At 38.7% G+C, this 20,465-nt stretch overlaps 2 protein-coding genes across 2 annotated transcripts in view; one reads left to right on the top strand and one right to left on the bottom strand.

Annotated features, from left to right (window-relative positions):
* The first annotated feature begins 6,350 nt into the window (after positions 1-6,350).
* LOC117482073 (nuclear factor 7, brain-like) lies at positions 6,351-8,399 on the top strand. The gene is made up of 2 exons (XM_034130071.1): positions 6,351-6,482; positions 6,582-8,399. Exon 2 carries the CDS (start codon positions 6,599-6,601, stop codon positions 7,982-7,984), a length of 1,386 nt encoding a protein of 461 aa, XP_033985962.1. The 5' UTR covers positions 6,351-6,482; positions 6,582-6,598; the 3' UTR covers positions 7,985-8,399.
* A 5,227-nt stretch (positions 8,400-13,626) lies between these two features.
* Positions 13,627-20,465, bottom strand: part of hoga1 (4-hydroxy-2-oxoglutarate aldolase 1) — a 29,872-nt gene continuing 23,033 nt past the window's right edge. The window contains exons 6-7 of the mRNA XM_034130095.1: positions 18,957-19,090; positions 13,627-14,421 (exon numbers count right to left, since the gene is read on the bottom strand). Coding sequence (XP_033985986.1) covers positions 14,272-14,421; positions 18,957-19,090 — 284 coding nt within the window. The 3' untranslated portion in view covers positions 13,627-14,271. The remainder of the gene's footprint in view (positions 14,422-18,956; positions 19,091-20,465) is intronic.

Genomic DNA, 20,465 nt, shown 5'->3' with positions numbered 1-20,465 from the left:
GACGCCCACAAACACAAATATAACAACAAAGACTTTAACACATTGTGCAATAATACTTATGCTCCGTATATATTTACCGTAAAAAGCCGTAAAATATATAAACGTCCAGCTTTAAAACTCACCTGGCTGCTTGACGCTAAACTTTTACTGGTACTCGATGTTTATTTTTGTAATTGTGTCTATATCATGCTATCTTTGGTTCTTTACTTGCTGTAACAAATGTACACTTCCCCTCTGTGGAACGAATAAAGCTATTATAATTCAGATTTTAATGCAGTTTTATTAGACAAATAAAGCACCTTCAATTAGGGATGTCCCGATCACCTTTTTTTGCTCCCGATCCGATTCCGATCATTTGATTTTGAAAATCTGCCGATACCGATTTTTCCCGATCCGATCTTTATGCAATGCATTAAGAGAAAAAAAAGGTAACAGATAACGGCTGGTCATCCAACGCGATGAATTCAGCTATCTTGGCTGTTATTTTTTTGGCCTTTTCACTGTTCTGGGGCAGTTTCTCTTTCCTTTTAAAAGTCTCTGAAAGTGTCGGTTGTTTCAGTGCCGTTACCTGAGTGGCCGCTGTGTACTCGTCGTGTTGTTGTTGGTGTTTGTATTAGATTGGTCGTGTTGAACGTAGCTCTGTTCTTTCCACCACGCGGAACCTCCGCCTTGCAAACATTGCATCTGGCTGTTACACTGCCTTCGCTTTCAATTTTATAATACTTCCAAACTCCTGACATTTTCTCTGTCCCGACTCCCGAAGCACCAGCTGAACGTAGCCTCTTGTTAGCTTACTGCTACTATTAGACACTGCGCCCACTCTGTTGCCAGATTTGAGAGAAATAAGCAACCAGGTCTATGAAAACAAGCCCAAAAGAAGCAACACATACATGATGTTGTGTAATTTTAAACCAAAACTAAGGCCTCAGGATGACTTTAAGACGTGAACATGGTCATTTTTGTTTTGTAACATTAAATAAAATAATTAAAATATTTCATAAAAAATAAATAAAAAATAAAATAAAATTCCCGATCCCCGATATTTTTCTCCCGATTCCGATCTTTTGAAAATCACGTGATCGGCTCCGATCCCCGATCACGTGATCGGATCGGGACATCTCTACCTTCAACTATTTTAATTTCCAGAAACATAGCTTGGAAAAGTGGCTGAATATCAACATTTTGAATGCTATCTTTTGACATGTTTTTAACCAAATACGGCACCTATTAACTTAGAGCAGCGCCACAACACAGACATGTAATGAGTCTGAATGAAAGATATGAATGCAGCGGAGGTCTTCACTTTTAGATGAATAGAAAAGTATTCAACATCCTCCACATCCCAAAAAATACAAAAAGCTTAAGTTATGTGTCCTCAAAAGAAGATATGGCCCTGAATCACTTCACTATTTAGATGATTTGACGATACAAAACGTCCAGGATTAAAGTCAAGCACCTGCAGCTTTTGATTTTTTATGTAAAGGAACAAAAAGCGTTTGATTGAAATCCGCATGGGACCTTCGGCTTGTTGAATTCATTAAGCTTCAAAAGGCTTTAGGGGTCATAGAGGTCAACAAATATTATACAAATTTAAATATGATTAAATTAGAAAACTGATTTATCCTCTGCTTCTCTAAAGGAATGAACAACCAAATAGAAATGCATGAATGACCCGGGTATTTAAAATAAAATCCAATTAGAAATCTTCCTTCACAAAATCTGAGGTGCTGTGACCGCCCTTGGTTTTTACAAACGCGTGAATACAAATAATTTATCTTGTAGTTTCAGAAATCCTTGGACAGGCCCACTGTGAGTTCAGGTCTTTATAAAGTATTGCACAGATGTTCCCAATTAATTCAATTTAGAGGAATGCGTGAGTGAAATGTCTTATACAAAAGTTTAAAGCCTCATACCACTACTTTAATCTTTGAAAATAAAACTGTTGAGCTATATTTGAAAACATGAATTCAGTCTCTTTAGTGAATGAATGACCCCTTTAAACTTTATTTTACTTATTTTAAATGGTGAAAGTTGTCATTGAAGTGACAAAAAGTCTTCACAAACTCTGCAGCTCGACTCAACTTCTCTTAATAAAAGGCGTCTGTATATAACATTCAACATATCCAATCCAATCCAACTTTATTTCTAAAAACAACAGAAGGGCTGCACATAAATAAATATATATAAAAACACAAAAAACAAACAGATAGGACATAAACCAAATGTTTTAGATGCCCGAGTGACTCACTACACTCTTCCATACAGTAAGTGGGTCTAGATGCCCGAGTGACTCACTACACTCTTCCATAAGTAGGTCTAAAAGGACCCGTATTAGAATAATATGTGTTTTTATGCCATTTTTGTCATTTTGGTTAAGAAAGATCACTTGTATAATATTTAGTATTATATTTTGGTTCACACTAGAAATATTTTATATTTAATTTTTCACAATTTATAATTTTAGACATTTCTTTTACATTTTGAAAAAAACGTTTTGAACATATTGTCCCAAAGATCTCCGCTCTTCTGAGACCCTCACAGTATTCCAGTCCCTTTTCAAAACTCATCTCTTCTCCTCTTGTCTACTCATCATAGCCCACCCCCCATCAATCCATGCCGGTTGATCAAGTTTGATAGTCCTATACCCCCCCACCCTAACCTTCCCTTATATTGTAAAGCGATTTCGAGCCCTTGAAAAGCCCTATAAAAATATAATGTATTATAATTATGATTATACTGACAGGTATCAGATCTTGCTGTGTGAAATAATCTTCCTGAGAGGTGTCACGTGTGATGTAGTCTGTGTGGTCTACAGTGAATGTCTTCCTGACAGGTGATAAGAATCAAAGGTTCCCATAGGATCCCATAGAAAATGCATGCGGGTCAGTTTTGACCCACTTATGGAAGCTTGGAGTAGTAATACAAAAACTACAATTTCTTAAAATGTAAATTTAAAATGTGAATGGCATGATATCCAAAACATGTTTTTTGAGGAATAGCTGGAATATGAAATGATAAAAAAATGTAATTACAAAGATACTTCCAGAAAACCACCTCACCGGGTCCAAAAAGACCCACTTATGCATCTAAGGGTTAAAGCCACAGACTGAACACTTTCATACATGATGTAAAAACGACATAAAACACGAGTAAATAAAACCCCAATTTAAAAGCACAGACTGACATTATAGGTGTTCGGCAAACGCACATATGATTCAGTTTCATCAAACAAGCTCCATTTAATCCTCTGAATCGACACGGTCTTAAAGAGAGGGAATATATTGGACCGAAATTCAACAGATGGACCGAAACAAGTCGAAGAAATGTTCCTCTGTGTCTGATGTTTTAAAAAGGCAGCTGATATTGTACGTTAGTGTAGTTAAGATGTATAACCAACGTCTCCTAGAAAACATGTTTATGTACAAATTTGCAACAGCCAGTATGTTTTTGAATGATTGCATTTTTGGACATGAACATAACGAGAAAACATTGGTATTACATATCTGACACACAGCAAAATGTTGATACTGAATGCAGCTTTAAAACGGATTTGTTTTCCTACTTTATCCTCGCTTAGCAACTGACGTTTTTATTTAAGGCACTCAGCACTTGGTTAAAGGGTCAGGAAAAAACAAAACAACATCAAGTCAACATTGATTCAAAGCACGAAAAACAACATGTTTATTTTAATAACTGCAGTCTTTTCTCCAACTCTCTGATAACGTGGAAAGACGTAGAACAAGTAAACAATTATAAAAAGGAGAGTCTGAAAATCAGCAATAACTACGATATTTTGGCAAAACAAGTAAATAAGTGTGTTTGTAATTTCCTTTTAACAGTTAATGCATCTTCAAATGTTCGCCATCTCTTAAAGGTGGGGTAGGTAATTCACTTCAGAAACACTTTTTGTTATATTCCATGGAATGCTCTTAACATCCCGATAGCAATGAATATATTAAATGCTTTGACAATAAATACATATAAAAATGTCATCTGTGGAAGCCGTAATACTGTAAAAAGCTCAACCAATCATCTGAGCCGGCCCGGCTAACATAACTGGATGGCCTACCTGCCTGTCAGCCTTCCATCTGTGCACAAACTTATCTGGTGCCCTCATTGGTCATGTGCGCGTTCGTGTGTGTTGGAGGAGGGGCTCTGTAAGGAAGTCTGAAGGAAGGGGCAGATTCTTTCCGGTTGTGTACTTTCAAATTCTAGCGCACTCGAGCTGGTTTCTCCATTCTTACCTACCCTACCTTTAATACATGTTGAATGTGTAAAAACAAACGTACTTTTTTAGTATTTATATATATAATTTAAACCAACACCAACCACTTCCAGCTTTTTAAAACTGCTTGTTAGACTATTAGTCACAGTAGACTATATTATATGATATTAAGACACAGAGCTGCATATATTGGGTAAATAAGACCACAAATAAACACTTTTGGAAAGTTTTTGCATTCTGATATCCAAAATCAAGTCCTCTACAAGTATAATGTATGCTAATATGCGTCATTTTAACAACACTGAATCAAACACCTGAATGATTTGATCAAAGCAAGATAAAATACTAACTATTAGTCTCACGGTTTTGTTATTCCATAATCCCTGGACACATTGCTTGAGAAACATGCTATTTAACTTATATTTTAATGCACATTTTTACTCTTTTTATTAACCAGATATTGCAACTATCATCTACGAACAGAGTCAGAGAAAAGCGTGGTAATATATCCAAATGCACCGCAGTAAATGACTGCAGCACAGGCATTCTTTCTAGAAAAAATACGTCATAGCGTATGTGTCCTCAATAGAAGCTACGGCTCTGAATTAAGTCAATAATTAGTTTATTTCACAAGTTAAAACCTCCATTAAGCTTCTTAACACTCACATCTAATGTAATATACGTTTAAATGTCGCCCATGAGGGTTATCATAGGTCTTGATAATATGTTAATGTATTTTAATGTTCACTATGTTTGTATACGTACATGAATATGGAACTGCAGGAGAGTCCAGAACAAATGTCCTTACGGCGACAATGAAGAATATGGAATCGTATTTATGCCACAAAAAAAGATTTTTACAATATAGAACATTTAATATTATCATCTGATGTTGAAATTGTCTTTTGAAATGGAGAAATAAAGCAGATATTAAAAGAAAACTGTCTCCTGCACACACTGCATCTTCTCTCTATGATCCAGAAGTATGTCCGCTAAAATAGGCTCTGATTAGTCGGATAAAAGAAAGGAAACTATGTTAAAAAAAGAAAAGAAAGCTGAAGGCTCTCATCATCGCCATGGCTACCTGCCACACTCGGCTTTAATTACTGCGTAATTACGGCTTTTAACTTTTTCACGTCTCTGCGACAGGTTATTCTGCTGCAGACTGAGAGTGACCTTAACTCCTGAACAGACCTCTAAACGTAACAGCGTGTCACGTCTGTGTTTTAAAACAAAATAAACCTCCAACCTTCTTATAGAGGTTTTAGTAAACATCTGTACAGGAAAACAACAAACAGTTCACTGAGGTGTTCTGGTTGATTCTGTGCATGAGGAAGCTCCGTATTTAAAATCAAGTTCATTTAACTCATTTATTTAGCCATTTTTATTGGTCAATTTCTACATACTGATATACACCTGAACATCAGCAGGAGAGGACTCTTTAAAGTAGAGACACTACATACTGATATAAACCTGAACATCAGCAGGAGAGGACTCTTTAAAGTAGAGACACTACATACTGATATTCACCTGAACATCAGCAGGAGAGGACTCTTTAAAGTAGAGACACTACATACTGATATACACCTGAACATCAGCAGGAGAGGACTCTTTAAAGTAGAGACACTACATACTGATATACACCTGAACATCAGCAGGAGAGGACTCTTTAAAGTAGAGACACTACAGCAGGAAGTATAGTAAATGAATGGTTATCTTTACATGGCTGATTATGTGTTAGTATGAATAACATCATTATGAAATCTGCCATTGTGATGAAGTCCAGGATAATTTGTTGATGGAGTGTTGACAGGTTCTTAGAGATAAATGGGTTCAATGTTTTAAACTGATGCCATATACTTGACAGATATTTGAGTTTGGTTTGTGAAACCTTCCCACTATGGGAGCATACTTCACCTCTTTAACAACATCTTAGTTAATAATGTAACTCACCCACTATAACCTTTATTCCAGCAATAAATCCGCACTTTAGACTGAGACACTCCCTGAGTTACATGAGAGGAGACAGAGTTCAGCAGAGGAGGCGTGACAGAGCTCCTCCCTCACTGACTCACTGAGATAAACCAGGAAACAGTTTGTTATTCTCCCTCACTGCAGAGAGAGAGACGGACTGAAAAACAGACGATCACATTCACCTTCAGACCAAACTAACAACTTCGGCTGAGTTCAGCTACAGGAGAGAAAAGTGGAAACTACAACCCTGCTGCTTCAACCTGCTGACCCTCCCCCCCTGAAGGTGAGTCTCCAAACATCACTCAAGAGAATTTCAGTGAAGTCAGTAGAGGAGGGGGAGGGGAGCCATGACTGACTGTACTTCCTGTCTGCTGTGTTTCAGCTTCACTCAGAGACAACATGGCGTCCAAGTTAGAGCAAGATCTCTGCTGTCCGGTCTGTCAGGAAGTCTTTAGAGATGCTGTCATTCTGTCCTGCTGCCACAGCTTCTGTAAAGCCTGTCTGCAGACCTGGTGGGATGGGAAAGAAGTAAAAGAGTGTCCAGTTTGTAAGAGAAGATCCTCAAAAGATCCACCTTATAACTTTGCTTTAAAGAACCTGTGTGAGACCTTCTTACAGGAGAGAGATCAGAGATCTCCAGAGGCTCTCTGCAGTCTGCACTCTGAGAAACTCAGACTCTTCTGTCTGGACCATCAGCAGCCAGTGTGTGTCGTCTGCAGAGATTCAAAAACACACACCAACCACAGATTCAGACCCATCGATGAAGCTGCTCAGGATCTCAGAGAGGAGCTCCAGAAGTCTCTGCAGCCCTTTCAGGAGAAACTGAAGCTCTTTGAAGAAGTTAAAGTGGAGTTTGATCAAACAGCAGGACACATGAAGGTCCAGGCTCAACACACAGAGACGCAGATCAAGGAGCAGTTTAAGAAGCTTCACCAGTTTCTAGAAGAGGAAGAGGAGGCCAGGATGGCTGCACTGAGGGAGGAAGATGAGCAGAAGAGGAAGATGATGGAGGAGAAGATGGAGGCTGTGAGCAGAGAGATAGCAGCTCTTTCACACACAGTCAGAGCCACAGAGGAGGAGCTGAGAGCTGAAGACGTCTCCTTCCTGCACAACTACAAGGCTGCAGTGGAGAGGCTGCAGCGCCCCCTGCTGGAGGATCCACAGCTGCCCTCAGGAGCTCTGATAGACCAGGCCAAACACCTGGGCAACCTCAGCTTCAACATCTGGAGCAAGATGAAGGACATGGTGTCCTACTCTCCTCTCATCCTGGACCCAAACACTGCTCGTCCAAACCTCATCCTGTCTGAAGATCTGACCAGAGTGAGACCAGGAGGAGAGAGACAGAAACTTCCTGATAATCCAGAGAGGTTTGATAAACACCCCTCTGTCCTGGGCTCTGAGGGCTTTAACTCAGGGACTCACAGCTGGGATGTCCAGGTTACAGACAGTACATTCTGGGTACTGGGTGTGTCAGCAGAGTCTGCCCAGAGGAAGGGATTCACACAGTCTGGATTATGGGGAATATGTTTCTATGAAGGTGAATACGCAGCATGTTCACCATCAGCTCCATCCACTCCTCTCAGCCTGAAGAAGAAGCTCCAGAGGCTCAGAGTGGATCTGGACTGGAACAGAGGAAAGTTGTCGTTCTCTGACCCTGACACTAACACACACATACACACCTTCACACACACTTTCACTGAGAAGATGTTTCCATACATCAGCACTCTGGGGGAAGTGAAGATATTACCACTGAAGGTGTGTGTGACAGTGGATCAGAGCAGGTAGAGATACACAGGATCATTATATCTGTGGTGATCATCTCTTAAAGGGATCATTCACTGACCTCTGAACCTGTCCTCCTGCTGTCTCTTTATTCTAAACATGTTTTTATTCTTGTTGTTATTGAGTTTGATAATCTGCTTTTTGATCATACAGTCAACCTTTATTAAATTGAAACACGTGCATTTAGCTGACACTTTTATCCAAGTAACATCATGTTCATCAAATACGCTGAACTGCTTCCTTTAGAGGAAATAAGAGATATATATTCTTTACATTTGAAATGATCTCACCCAGATTCAGATCTTTATGTCAGGTTATAGTTTAACCTTCTCTGTTTTATTGAAACTATGTCGTTATAAATTGTTCATTTGTGATTTGTGCTTGATGGGAAAATAAATAAAAAATATGTTTAATCCAACTGCAAGTTTGAGCAGCGAATCATTTATTAGATACAAAATAAAATGCATTTTAATTAAACGATGTGTTGGCTTGTGTAACCATTAGCCAATCAGCAACCAAGGTAACCCCCCCCCCCCCCACCTTATCACCTGAATCTCCTCCTAGAACACCATTGTGTTCTTTTTAACCAAATCTCTCTCAGAGGGGCGTGGGGAGGGGCTCCTTATTTTCATCTAAAGTAACAGACAGAGAATCAGCACTTTGGAAACAGGGCTGAAACAGAGGGGATTATGGGATGCTGCAATGATCTGTTTGGTGTTTCAGCCAATCAGAGACAGGTTCTGTATATATCTGAGACCTATAATATATTGATGAAAAACAGTATAATAGGAGACCTTTAAAGTAACCCTCCCAACCGTGAGCAATAGTGACTTTTTGTCAAATGACAGGGTTGGAGATGGACTTGGACAGAAGGTGTTTGATCATAAAGGTTGAGGTTCACGCACTGAACGTATTTATTTCCTCCCATCTGGCCCTGAATGCCTCCATGATGGGAGTTCAGTGAGTCAGCAGCAGATGAACGTCAGCAAAAAACAAACAAAAACGCCTCACAAAGAGAGACATTCCTACATGGAGCAGTACGAGGCACGCCAGGAAATGACATGTTTTGCTTCGGCCTGCACGGAGCGGAGAAGCTGTCATGAGAGTCTGAAAAGTCTGAAACACCTGCTGTAACATTTAACTGAAAACACAACAGTTATATTACCGAAAGGCCTCTGGGGATCTTTATAAAGGCCCTTTTAACATCAGGGGTGAGCCATTAGAGGCACAAAAACGTTAAACTTATCTTACAAACTCAATCGACTATAAATAATGTGAAAAGATGTATCAGTATTTTATGATTTCCTGTATCTTTTAAAGGTTTTTGACGTTGCTTGATAACTGGACTCCACCACTTCTCCCTTTAAAACCTGTTCTGTATATATTGTCTTCACACTGTACATTTATATTTAATTAAGCATGCTATTTCTTGCACAATTAATGTAAATAATATCCCACTTTTAAATGTTGCTAGCAGTAATTTGTCCCTTCATAGTGTATACTTGACAGATATATATATCTTTCACTGTCAAGATGTATCTTACTTTTGAGTTTAGTTCAATTTTGAGATATTTATATTTAATGTATGTGTGAGTTTATTTTCTACAATTGTTTTGATTTCCACATTATGTCCAATGCCTTGTTTATATGCTGCTGTGACGAAAATTAGGATAAATAAAGTAAATCTCATCTTAACTAGTACTTGTAACAGAATACATTTTAAAGTAACCCTCCCAGCCCTGTCTAAGCTGAACAAATGTATTTACATATACATTTAATAGATTTTATTATTATTCACCTTTTTGTTTTATGTGCTTTTATTTAAAACATTCTTTGAGACTTCTTCTTCTGGTTCAAATTTCAATACATTTAATTTTTGTAATCACTCTTTTGTCTTTATTCTACATGAAAATGTTAGAGATTCCATTAAAATCTGTTGATTATTCAGATCTTCCTCAGAATCAGTATGTCACATTTTTAATGCTAAATGTATATCATTTTCTCACAGGATATAGAATGAGACAACACAGTTTGTATCCATTGTGTATGAATGCTTCAGCTCTTCAGACCAACATAGTAAGATGTGAGCATGTTCCTAATTGTGTTGGTATGCAGCCTAGGTCTGGTCTGTTTAATAAAGCAAATCTGCCACTTTTATATTGTAGAATTTGTTCAATTAAAGCAGTCTTTAATTGTTTGTCCTAAACATAGCAATATATGCTTTTGAAATGTAACATGTCTTTGAAAAAATAATAGTATACAGTTTATATTGTGTATCACCTTTAGCTTGAAAATACATAGATGTGTTTTTTTAATCTATAAAATAAATAAATAGACAGACAGACACTTTATCAATCCCAAATTCATTAGCAGGAGAGGACTCTTTAAAGTAGAGACACTACATACTGATATACACCTGAACATCAGCAGGAGAGGACTCTTTAAAGTAGAGACACTACATACTGATATACACCTGAACATCAGCAGGAGAGGACTCTTTAAAGTAGAGACACTACATACTGATATACACCTGAACATCAGCAGGAGAGGACTCTTTAAAGTAGAGACACTACATACTGATATACACCTGAACATCAGCAGGAGAGGACTCTTTAAAGTAGAGACACTACATACTGATATACACCTGAACATCAGCAGGAGAGAACTCTTTAAAGTAGAGACACTACATACTGATATACACCTGAACATCAGCAGGAGAGGACTCTTTAAAGTAGAGACACTACATACTGATATACACCTGAACATCAGCAGGAGAGGACTCTTTAAAGTAGAGACACTACATACTGATATACACCTGAACATCAGCAGGAGAGGACTCTTTAAAGTAGAGACACTACATACTGATATACACCTGAACATCAGCAGGAGAGGACTCTTTAAAGTAGAGACACTACATACTGATATACACCTGAACATCAGCAGGAGAGGACTCTTTAAAGTAGAGACACTACATACTGATATACACCTGAACATCAGCAGGAGAGGACTCTTTAAAGTAGAGACACTACATACTGATATACACCTGAACATCAGCAGGAGAGAACTCTTTAAAGTAGAGACACTACATACTGATATACACCTGAACATCAGCAGGAGAGGACTCTTTAAAGTAGAGACACTACATACTGATATACACCTGAACATCAGCAGGAGAGGACTCTTTAAAGTAGAGACACTACATACTGATATACACCTGAACATCAGCAGGAGAGGACTCTTTAAAGTAGAGACACTAAATACTGATATGAACCTGAACATCAGCAGGAGAGGACTCTTTAAAGTAGAGACACTACATACTGATATACACCTGAACATCAGCAGGAGAGGACTCTTTAAAGTAGAGACACTACATACTGATATACACCTGAACATCAGCAGGAGAGGACTCTTTAAAGTAGAGACACTACATACTGATATACACCTGAACATCAGCAGGAGAGGACTCTTTAAAGTAGAGACACTACATACTGATATACACCTGAGCATCAGCAGGAGAGGACTCTTTAAAGTAGAGACACTACATACTGATATACACCTGAACATCAGCAGGAGAGGACTCTTTAAAGTAGAGACACTACATACTGATATACACCTGAACATCAGCAGGAGAGGACTCTTTAAAGTAGAGACACTACATACTGATATACACCTGAGCATCAGCAGGAGAGGACTCTTTAAAGTAGAGACACTACATACTGATATACACCTGAACATCAGCAGGAGAGGACTCTTTAAAGTAGAGACACTACATACTGATATACACCTGAACATCAGCAGGAGAGGACTCTTTAAAGTAGAGACACTACATACTGATATACACCTGAACATCAGCAGGAGAGGACTCTGAGGGATACAGCGTTGAAAGGTGCCAGCTCTGCCACTAAGCTATAGACTGCCTTTTATTATTATTATTATTTTCAATTATTCTCCAGTTGCATTGTCATGGAGCAAAACTAGAAATACCCCCATGCGATATTATGCTTCCAGCAACCAATAAAGATGCAGTTTACATCCATGTCTGTGCAAAATGTCATCATTTCATGTTTTTATCCTGTTAGACTGTGCGTGAAATTGTGAAGAAATGCCCTGCAGGTGTTCCTGAGATATCACGGACAGACGGACGCGGACGGAAAACCCAACAAAATAGAAACTGCAGACACAGTTATTTCCAGGCACAGTTATAACAACAGGGAAACTGTATTTTACGTGATCATGTATTCCACTTGTCTCTGTGAACAGTTCAACTAAAGCACCTGTCTGGATAATGAGCAATGATTATATTTTAAACCAAGAAACCCATTTATTCAAGCTAAAATGAACAGAAACATTTCATTATTAAAATGACGTAAAATGCCCTTTTATTGTCGAAACAAGTGCATAGACAACATTCTTTTTCACTTTTCAATTAACAACATGTGTTTGTTATGACAGCGATTAACGTTGGTGTTGATTATACAGAGACATTAATTAAAAAACATTAGCTTACAGCAGAGAATTTGCTAGTTTCCAGTTAGATTATATATATTTAATTAGAGGCTTTTAGAAATGAAAACCAGCCTGATGGATGTGTTGTGACCCACGGGAGGTTTTATCTTTTATTAGTCACCAAGGATGACTTTAGTCCCTGTGTTTTTTATTGTGTGTCTATTCCTGTTTTGTATGTAGTGCTCAGACAGAAAAAAATGAGAATTGTTGTTTAATTTGACCCTAAAAACAAGGTCAGAATCAACAAAGATACAAGATCGGTTGTCTAACAATAAAACAAAACAGAACAGGGATCTAAATGATAATGAATCCTTCAAAAACAATTGCTTTTAAGTTAAATTCATTTATTTTAAAGCCTAAATCCAGCTGTTGTTGAGTAACTAAACAGAGTGTGTTGTAGCCCCATCAGTGTGTGATTGAAAAACAAACATTTATAATATTTATTAAACAAGTTGATTTGGTTGATTTGCTCAGTTTTTAGCGACTGGCTTTGAATCCAAAGGGTCGCCGGTTCAAGTCCCGATCGGATCAATTACAAAGTCAGTTTCCCCCTGACGTGTCTTTGAGCAAGGCATCAAACTATGACACCTCTCCACTCATGCATGTGTGTGTGGATCCTGTTTGTGCATGTGTGTGTGTGTGTGTGTGTGTGTGTGTGTGTGCGTGCGTGCGTGCGTGCGTGTGTGTGTGTGTGTGTGTGTGTGTGGTGTGTGTGTGTGTGTGTGTGTGTGTGTGTGTGTGTGTGTGTGTTTAAAGCCTATGTGTGTGCGTGTGTGTGTGTGTTTAAAGTCTGTGTGTGTGTGTGTGTGTGTGTGTGTGTGTGTGTGTGTGTGTGTGTGTGTGTGTGTGTGTGCGTGTGATGTAATGTAAATAACACCAGAGTCAACATTTGATTAATAAAGTGTATCTTAATTAGATTGACTTTCTTCAGAACAGTTACAGTATGTTTAGTTTGTAAATTGTGTAATTTTTTTGAATGTTTTAATCTTTATGCATGCTTCTGAGTTAACATTAAGCTGTCTCTGGCTCTTTTCTGCTGTAACACACACACACACACACACACACACACACACACACACACACACACACACACACACACACACACACACACACACACACACACACACACACACACACACACACACACACACACACACACACACACACACACACACACACACACACACACACACACACACATTTTGGAGATTGTTTTGCAGCAGCATGTTTTCAAGGCATCACACATGAATTAACAATACAATTACAAATTAAATAAACATTGAATGTACATACAGTGGAGGAAATAAGTATTTGATCCCTTGCAGATTTTGTAAGTTTGTCCACAATAATACTTATGTCCCTTTAGTTGAATGAAATTAATTTGTATCTTTTATATAATGTCAATTTCTGGATTTTCTTTTTGATATTCTCACTGTTAAAATAAACCTACCATTAAAATGACAGACTGTTCATTTCTTTGTAAGTGGGCAAACTTACAAAATCTACAAGGGATCAAACACTTATTTCCTCCACTGTATATGCATATCAACAGTGATGTGTATTAAACAGAGGGAAGTGTCCTTGTTTCTGGCAAGTCTGGACTTAAATGTAAACGTTTACCATCATCAAATGCAGACCTAAATATTAAGAATGCAAAGAATCCTGCAGGACAAAACTGCGGTTCGTCTTCGCTCCCTGGGGTTTAATGTAACCTGTGAGATTATTTTGGACTCCACACACACACACACACCTCACACACACCTCACACACACCTCACACACACCTCACAGCCAGCCGTTGTTAGAGAAGTCTTTCCTCAGCGTCAGAGTCTCTTCCTGGCTCAGCGGCTGAAGAGGAGACCGACAGGCGCCGCCGTGGAAACCGAACCAGTCCATCGCCTGCTTGAGGGCGGGGACTCCCAACTTCCTGGTCACCTAGCAACACAGAGAGCCAATCAGTATCCACACACACACACACACACACACACACACACACACACACACACACACACACACACACACACACACACACACACACACACACACACACACACACACACACACACACACACACACACACACACACACACACACACACACACACACACACACACACACACACACACACACACACACACCACACACACACACACACACACACACACACACACACACCCCTCCACCTCCATCAGATACCTGCAGTGTGTTTCAAAGCTTTATTGATAAAGACACTGTAATGTCAATGATGTGATGTAACGCTGCTCATGGGCAAATGTACACTCTTTTGCTCTTCTGTGAGTTTAGTGCTGTTAGTACTGCTATTAAATGCTACTTCAGTCATTTCATATTTTTCACATACTTCATAATAATGTGACTTATTTAAAACACATCACACATAGTTTGTACAGTATGTGTATTTGTTTTTTTTATTTGTTATATTTTTTGGGACTTTTTTGACTCATGTTTTTACATCAAGTGGAGGTAAAACACAACAGAACAAATCCAAATAATAGTAATAAATAAATAAAACGATAACATAGTTAAATTAAAGCTGATTACAAGACAGTGATTTGCAGAGGTACACCTGCTGAGACCGTGGCTTTTTAAAACGAGAGTCAGAAGAAGTGTGGCTGAATCTTCCATTACAACAAATCAGATCTTGTATATTTTTGAGACACATATTAGACACTAAATATGAGCCTGAACATGAGCAGAATATGTCCTCTTTAAGATGTCAACCAGTGGCGAGCCGTCAGGGCCCTCTAAGATATTTACAAAATAATATTTAAAAACATTAAAAACAATTATTTATTTTTTAACCTGTTCCACTCTGAGCCTGTTTTTCAGGTCTCAGGCTCGAAAATGACATTCCCAGAACAAATGACCATATCTTCCCTTCTAAAAGGGTTAAATTAATAATCTTTTTTCTCAAAGTAATGATAAACCTGTGAGTTGGATGTAGAAGTGTCAGAATCAATATAAATGTTTTTTATTTTAAAGAAAATTCAGATTTTACATAGTAAAAAACTGTAAATTATAGTGTCCGTCCAAAAATTATTTTTTACAGATAGTGAAAACTACCCTTGGATGATGGGTTAGTAGACTAAAAGCTTTAGGAATCCAAAGTACAACATATAATAAGTACCCTGTATCAAGATTGATGCAAAACAAGTGAAATTTGACCTTTTTAGAGAGATTTAGCCAAAGACTGGGCCATCTGGGGTCATTTGGGTGGATTTGACCTATCTCTGGCCCCCCTTGCTCGATCTGGTTGGTTGACATACCCTTGTGACCGTTAGAGCCAATAGAATCGAAGGAGGAGACTCACATACACATACATTGTAAAGAAAAAATGTGGCCGCTTCGCGTGTGGAAAGCGAAACTAAACTGGAGGAATGTCTCCTTCTGGAGTTTGGAAACTAAAACGCAGTTGTATTGCTTATGGATTATCAGAAATAATTTCAAAGAAGGCACAGACACATAGGATGAACCTATGGATTAACTGCAGCATCGTCTTTTTATCGTTTTAATGCCATTGAAGACCACTTTTGACCAAGGTAAGCCATATTTACATGTTTAGCTTCTTGGCTCCACATGTGATGATGTACGCTTTCGTTGATAGCGTCGCGAATGTTTATCACTGAGTGTTGAGGTGGGCACCGGTAGATTCAGTGTCTCCAGGACACCAAAAAAGAGTGTTTGGTTGTGCATCTAGGATAAGTAATAAGGGAGTTCTGAGTGAGTTTATGTGCCTTTGTAGGTTACGTTTTTTCGTCGAGGCTAATTCAGAGGCTGAGTGCTAGCATTGTGGGGTTTTTTTGAAAAGAAAAATTAAAAAGATCAGTTAGCTGAGTTTCTTCCCGTTACATGGATATAACACATTCATAGTTTTATTCAATATTAAGATTCCTTAGACGTTGTTTCCTGCAAATGACGCGTTTATCCGCCCGGTACCGGGGGGAAGGCGTGAAACAGGTTAATATATATTTTTTTAATATTTTTTAGTTATATTTTTTATTAGTTTTACCAAAATAACTTGATTTAATTGTAATTCAAATAACATTTCCAAAGAAATAAATCCTTCGAATCTGCCTGTTCAGTTTCTGTTTGAATGTGAAGGGTTAAATGAAAGAAGCTCCTTGAGCCGTCTCTGCGAGTCACTGTGAAGCTCGGAGCTGATTGGTGGTCCTGCTGTAAATTCACAGAAGGCCCGCTATAGAGAGGCGAAGTCCCTCCCCTTCACGAGTGTAATGTGTAACGTTAATGACATCACTTACGCGACTCTGGGATTTGTAGTCTTTCTAGTTGCGTATTTTTCATAGTCTTATATTTCAACAGTTTTACGACAAACTGACTTTTTTGACATGGAAATAATTTTTTAAGATTGACAAACATCAGATGTGTAATTCGTGGCACAATTCAAACGGGATCGAAAGATACGTTTTCTCTCCCCATTGACTTCAATACATCATTTTTCCGAAATAAGGTCCCATGGGGCGGAAGTAGATGGGCGGGACTTCGCCTCTCTATAGTAACTGAACGAGAGAGTAATGTCAAATGACAGTACAATTGACCAATCATATCTTCCCTCTAAATGGGTGGGTTTTATTATCGCGGACTTTATGACAAGTTCTTCCCGCTGTGAAACTTTTCTTGTTTCCATAGCAACAACAACTTCCTGTCAACAGCGTAAACTCGCCTTCAAAATAAAAGCATGCCAAATTACACTTAAGACATACAACTGCAACGAAAGTAACAAACACAATGCAATATCCTTTTCAATGTCAAAGAACACAAATTGGGTGTTGTTTTGTGTGGTAGAGGGTGCGTGTCATTGATGCGTTTTGCACCCCGGGCCGTTGTTTTGATATTCCGTTGAAGTATACGCTGTGACGTAATAACTCTTTTTTTTTCGAGGGAAGGGGTGGGGTCAGAGGGCCTAGGTATAAAAGTCACGGCTCGCCACTGATGTCAACAATACCCGCAATGGGACTAATAAAGGATTTCTGATCAAATGACACCTGTTTATTATTCATTATCCATATTTTGCATCCTGTATCACTTCCTTATATTTGAGTGAAGTTGAATGCAATATAATGTATTATACAGTATTTATAGTAGTTACTATGGCTGCTACTTCAATACTCAATATAGCACAGTTAATAGGGGATTATGTGCAATACACACTTCTTACACACTACAGTCGTCACTCACCTCATTCTTTTGTATATATATTTACCCCGTTTTTATAATACTGCTGCTTATATTAGTTACCATGGATGTGTACATATGTGTTTTCCTTTAATTAACAAGTGCTTGTGTCTTTTTATATAGTTTACTCTTTTAATTAAACACTGTAAATCTCTCCGCTGCGTGACAGATGAAGGATTTCTGATTTCTGGATGTCTCTGCTGCAGCGTGAGAAGGTGTTTGCGTGGTGGATTGATGCGGTTAGGGCAGTGACATTTAACACACCTCAACACACACATCTACCTCAACACACACACACACATCTGCCTCCACACACACATCTGTAGCCTGAAGCAGATTATTCAGTGGCGTCTCCTCACACATCTCAACTATCACGCTCAACTTTGTGCTGTTGCTAAGAGCCAGCCTTTGTCTTATTATTATTTAGTTTCTTATATTGTAGACGTTTACTCGTGGATCTACACTAAAACACACATTTTGGTCTCGAAGTGAACTGTTTCTACCTGCTTGCTCTGTGTCTCGTAAATGTACAAGTTCTGATTTGTTTTAATAAAAGATTCAGCCACACTTCGTTTTAAAAAACCACGGTCTCAGCAGGTAAACTTTTCAAATTGTGTAACGTTTATTTTGATTTGAAGTCATAATTTGGTCACTTTGTTTGTAGTTCTCACCTTTTTTCAACAGGACTTAATTATAATAAAAGAATATAATAAAATGAATTATTAAATACACTTAAGTACAAGGTAGTATTAGCAATTGTACATAGTATTTGTATTAACGAGGGTTCATTTTGAGTTTTAATTAGGTTTACTGTGTTACTTTTAAAATATTTTTGTAAATGTACTTTATTGAGCCTAATTTGGGAAATTGATTTGTCACATGTTTACAAGGCATGCCACATGAATTAACAACTAAACTAAATAGAAAATGAACATTAAATGTAAGTATATGCATATCAACAGTGATGTGTATTAAGCAGAGGGAAGTGTCCTTGTTTCTGGCAAGTCTGGACTTAAATTTAAAGCGTCATTAAATGCAGATAATTAACCTAAATATTAAGAATGCAATGAATCCTGCAGGACTAAACTGCAGTTTGTCTTCGCTCCCTGGGGTTTAATGCAACCTGTGAGATTATTCTGGACTCCAGATCAGTTTTAGCTCAGATTCCTGTGACTAACGCTCCAGTCTGTCGCTGTTTGTGAGAGTTGTCTCTGTGTGGCGGCAGATAAAGCGTGCAGCGAGCAGCAGATGGTACTCACGGCAGCGTTGGGCTCGATGAGGCGCTGCTGCAGGACTCTGGCTTCCTGCCAGCGCCCCGACACACACAGACGCTCCAACTCACACACCTCGCGGCCCAGAACGTTGGCCAGCGCACACACTCCGCCAACCGCACCTACACACACACACACACACACAGAGATGAAGAATTAATATACAGCTTCGAAAAAGGTTAAAGCCACTGCAAAATCATTCGTGTATTGAATTAAAGTGGACCTATCATGCTATATTTGAATAATATAGTGTAGGACCATACCTATATAAGGCATATTTATACTTTTTGTTTTTCAAAATACCAAACAGATCATGCATTTTAGCCATGCTTCATTTTGCTCAATTTGACATTTTTTAGCTCTGTTTGTGTAAGGGCAGATAAGGGCAGAACAGCACCATCTACAGGCCTGGCATATGTACTACAGCGTCTCCAGCGCTTTCGAACGGCAATGGCCGTGGCTGTCTCCTCCTGATTGGTGGAGTTGGCCCAATAGCCGTAGCGCCACCGTCCTGACGTCAGGACAGTGTTCAAATCTGGATCAGTTTTTATCAGATCCGTTGCAGCCCCTTTTTTAGAGATTTGGGTATGGAGGAAAATAGAGAGGGTTGTGTTTTCTGACACTTGGTGAGTTCCCTGGAACACCGGGGACACATATTCATGTAGAAAAGACGTACAAAAGTGCATTTTGCATGATAGGTCCCCTTTAAGACATTTAAAAGGGTGAAGGTAGGATTGCAGCAGAAAACAACTCTTCAGCCTCACTTTAAACTATATAGACATACTATACATTCATCCCATTAACCCTAATTCATTTACAGGTGGTCATCAACAAGTTAATAAGCAGTGAGGACAGCGACAAGAGAAAACTTGACCTATCATCAACATTAAATCCCTCTGACTTGATGCAAGGCAGAGGATGTTGCAAAGTCCTCTCACAGGGATTTTGAGGAGTCATATTTCTGCAGACAAACCCGGTGCAGCGTTAAGGTTTGTCCACAACGAAGTGATAACATGATGTTTTATATCCATGTGAACTTGAAGGAAGTAGCCTGATAAATCACATTTGATCATCTCACAGCGTACAATCACTCAACACAGCTCCGAGTATGTTTAGAATATTGAATACTCCATCCACCAATCACACGCAGGGCGCTGAAACATTAGCATTCATCACAACGGAGAACAAGTACCACTAGAGTTTCCATTTCTTCAACCATCAGAGAACTCCTGCAGCTGGAGTTTCCACATGTGGAAGATAAAACGGAGCAGAAAGGATGTTTTCTAACTGGATTTAAGTCCTCCTTAAATAAAGCCATCCATCACTGTCCTGGTTTTACAGCTCTGTTGTCAACACGCAGACATAAGTGATTCACTGACAGCAGATTTCGAGAGAGAAGTCCAGCATTTCATCCCTCCGTCTTCCTCTTCCCCGACACATCAGTAGGCAGAGTGTGATGTCGGGTTTTTATTTACAGAGCTCGATACACATACATTT

The sequence above is a fragment of the Trematomus bernacchii genome, unplaced genomic scaffold (assembly GCF_902827165.1).
Source record: "Trematomus bernacchii unplaced genomic scaffold, fTreBer1.1, whole genome shotgun sequence".
NCBI classification, from domain to species: Eukaryota; Metazoa; Chordata; class Actinopteri; order Perciformes; family Nototheniidae; genus Trematomus; species Trematomus bernacchii.
The sequence above is the reverse complement of the archived record's forward strand: the minus strand, read 5'-3'. Positions and strand labels throughout refer to the sequence as shown.

Excerpts from the sequence above, each read along its gene's own strand:
- LOC117482073 (XM_034130071.1), top strand. The coding sequence starts at position 6,599 with ATGGCGTCCAAGTTAGAGCAAGATCTCTGCTGTCCGGTCTGTCAGGAA.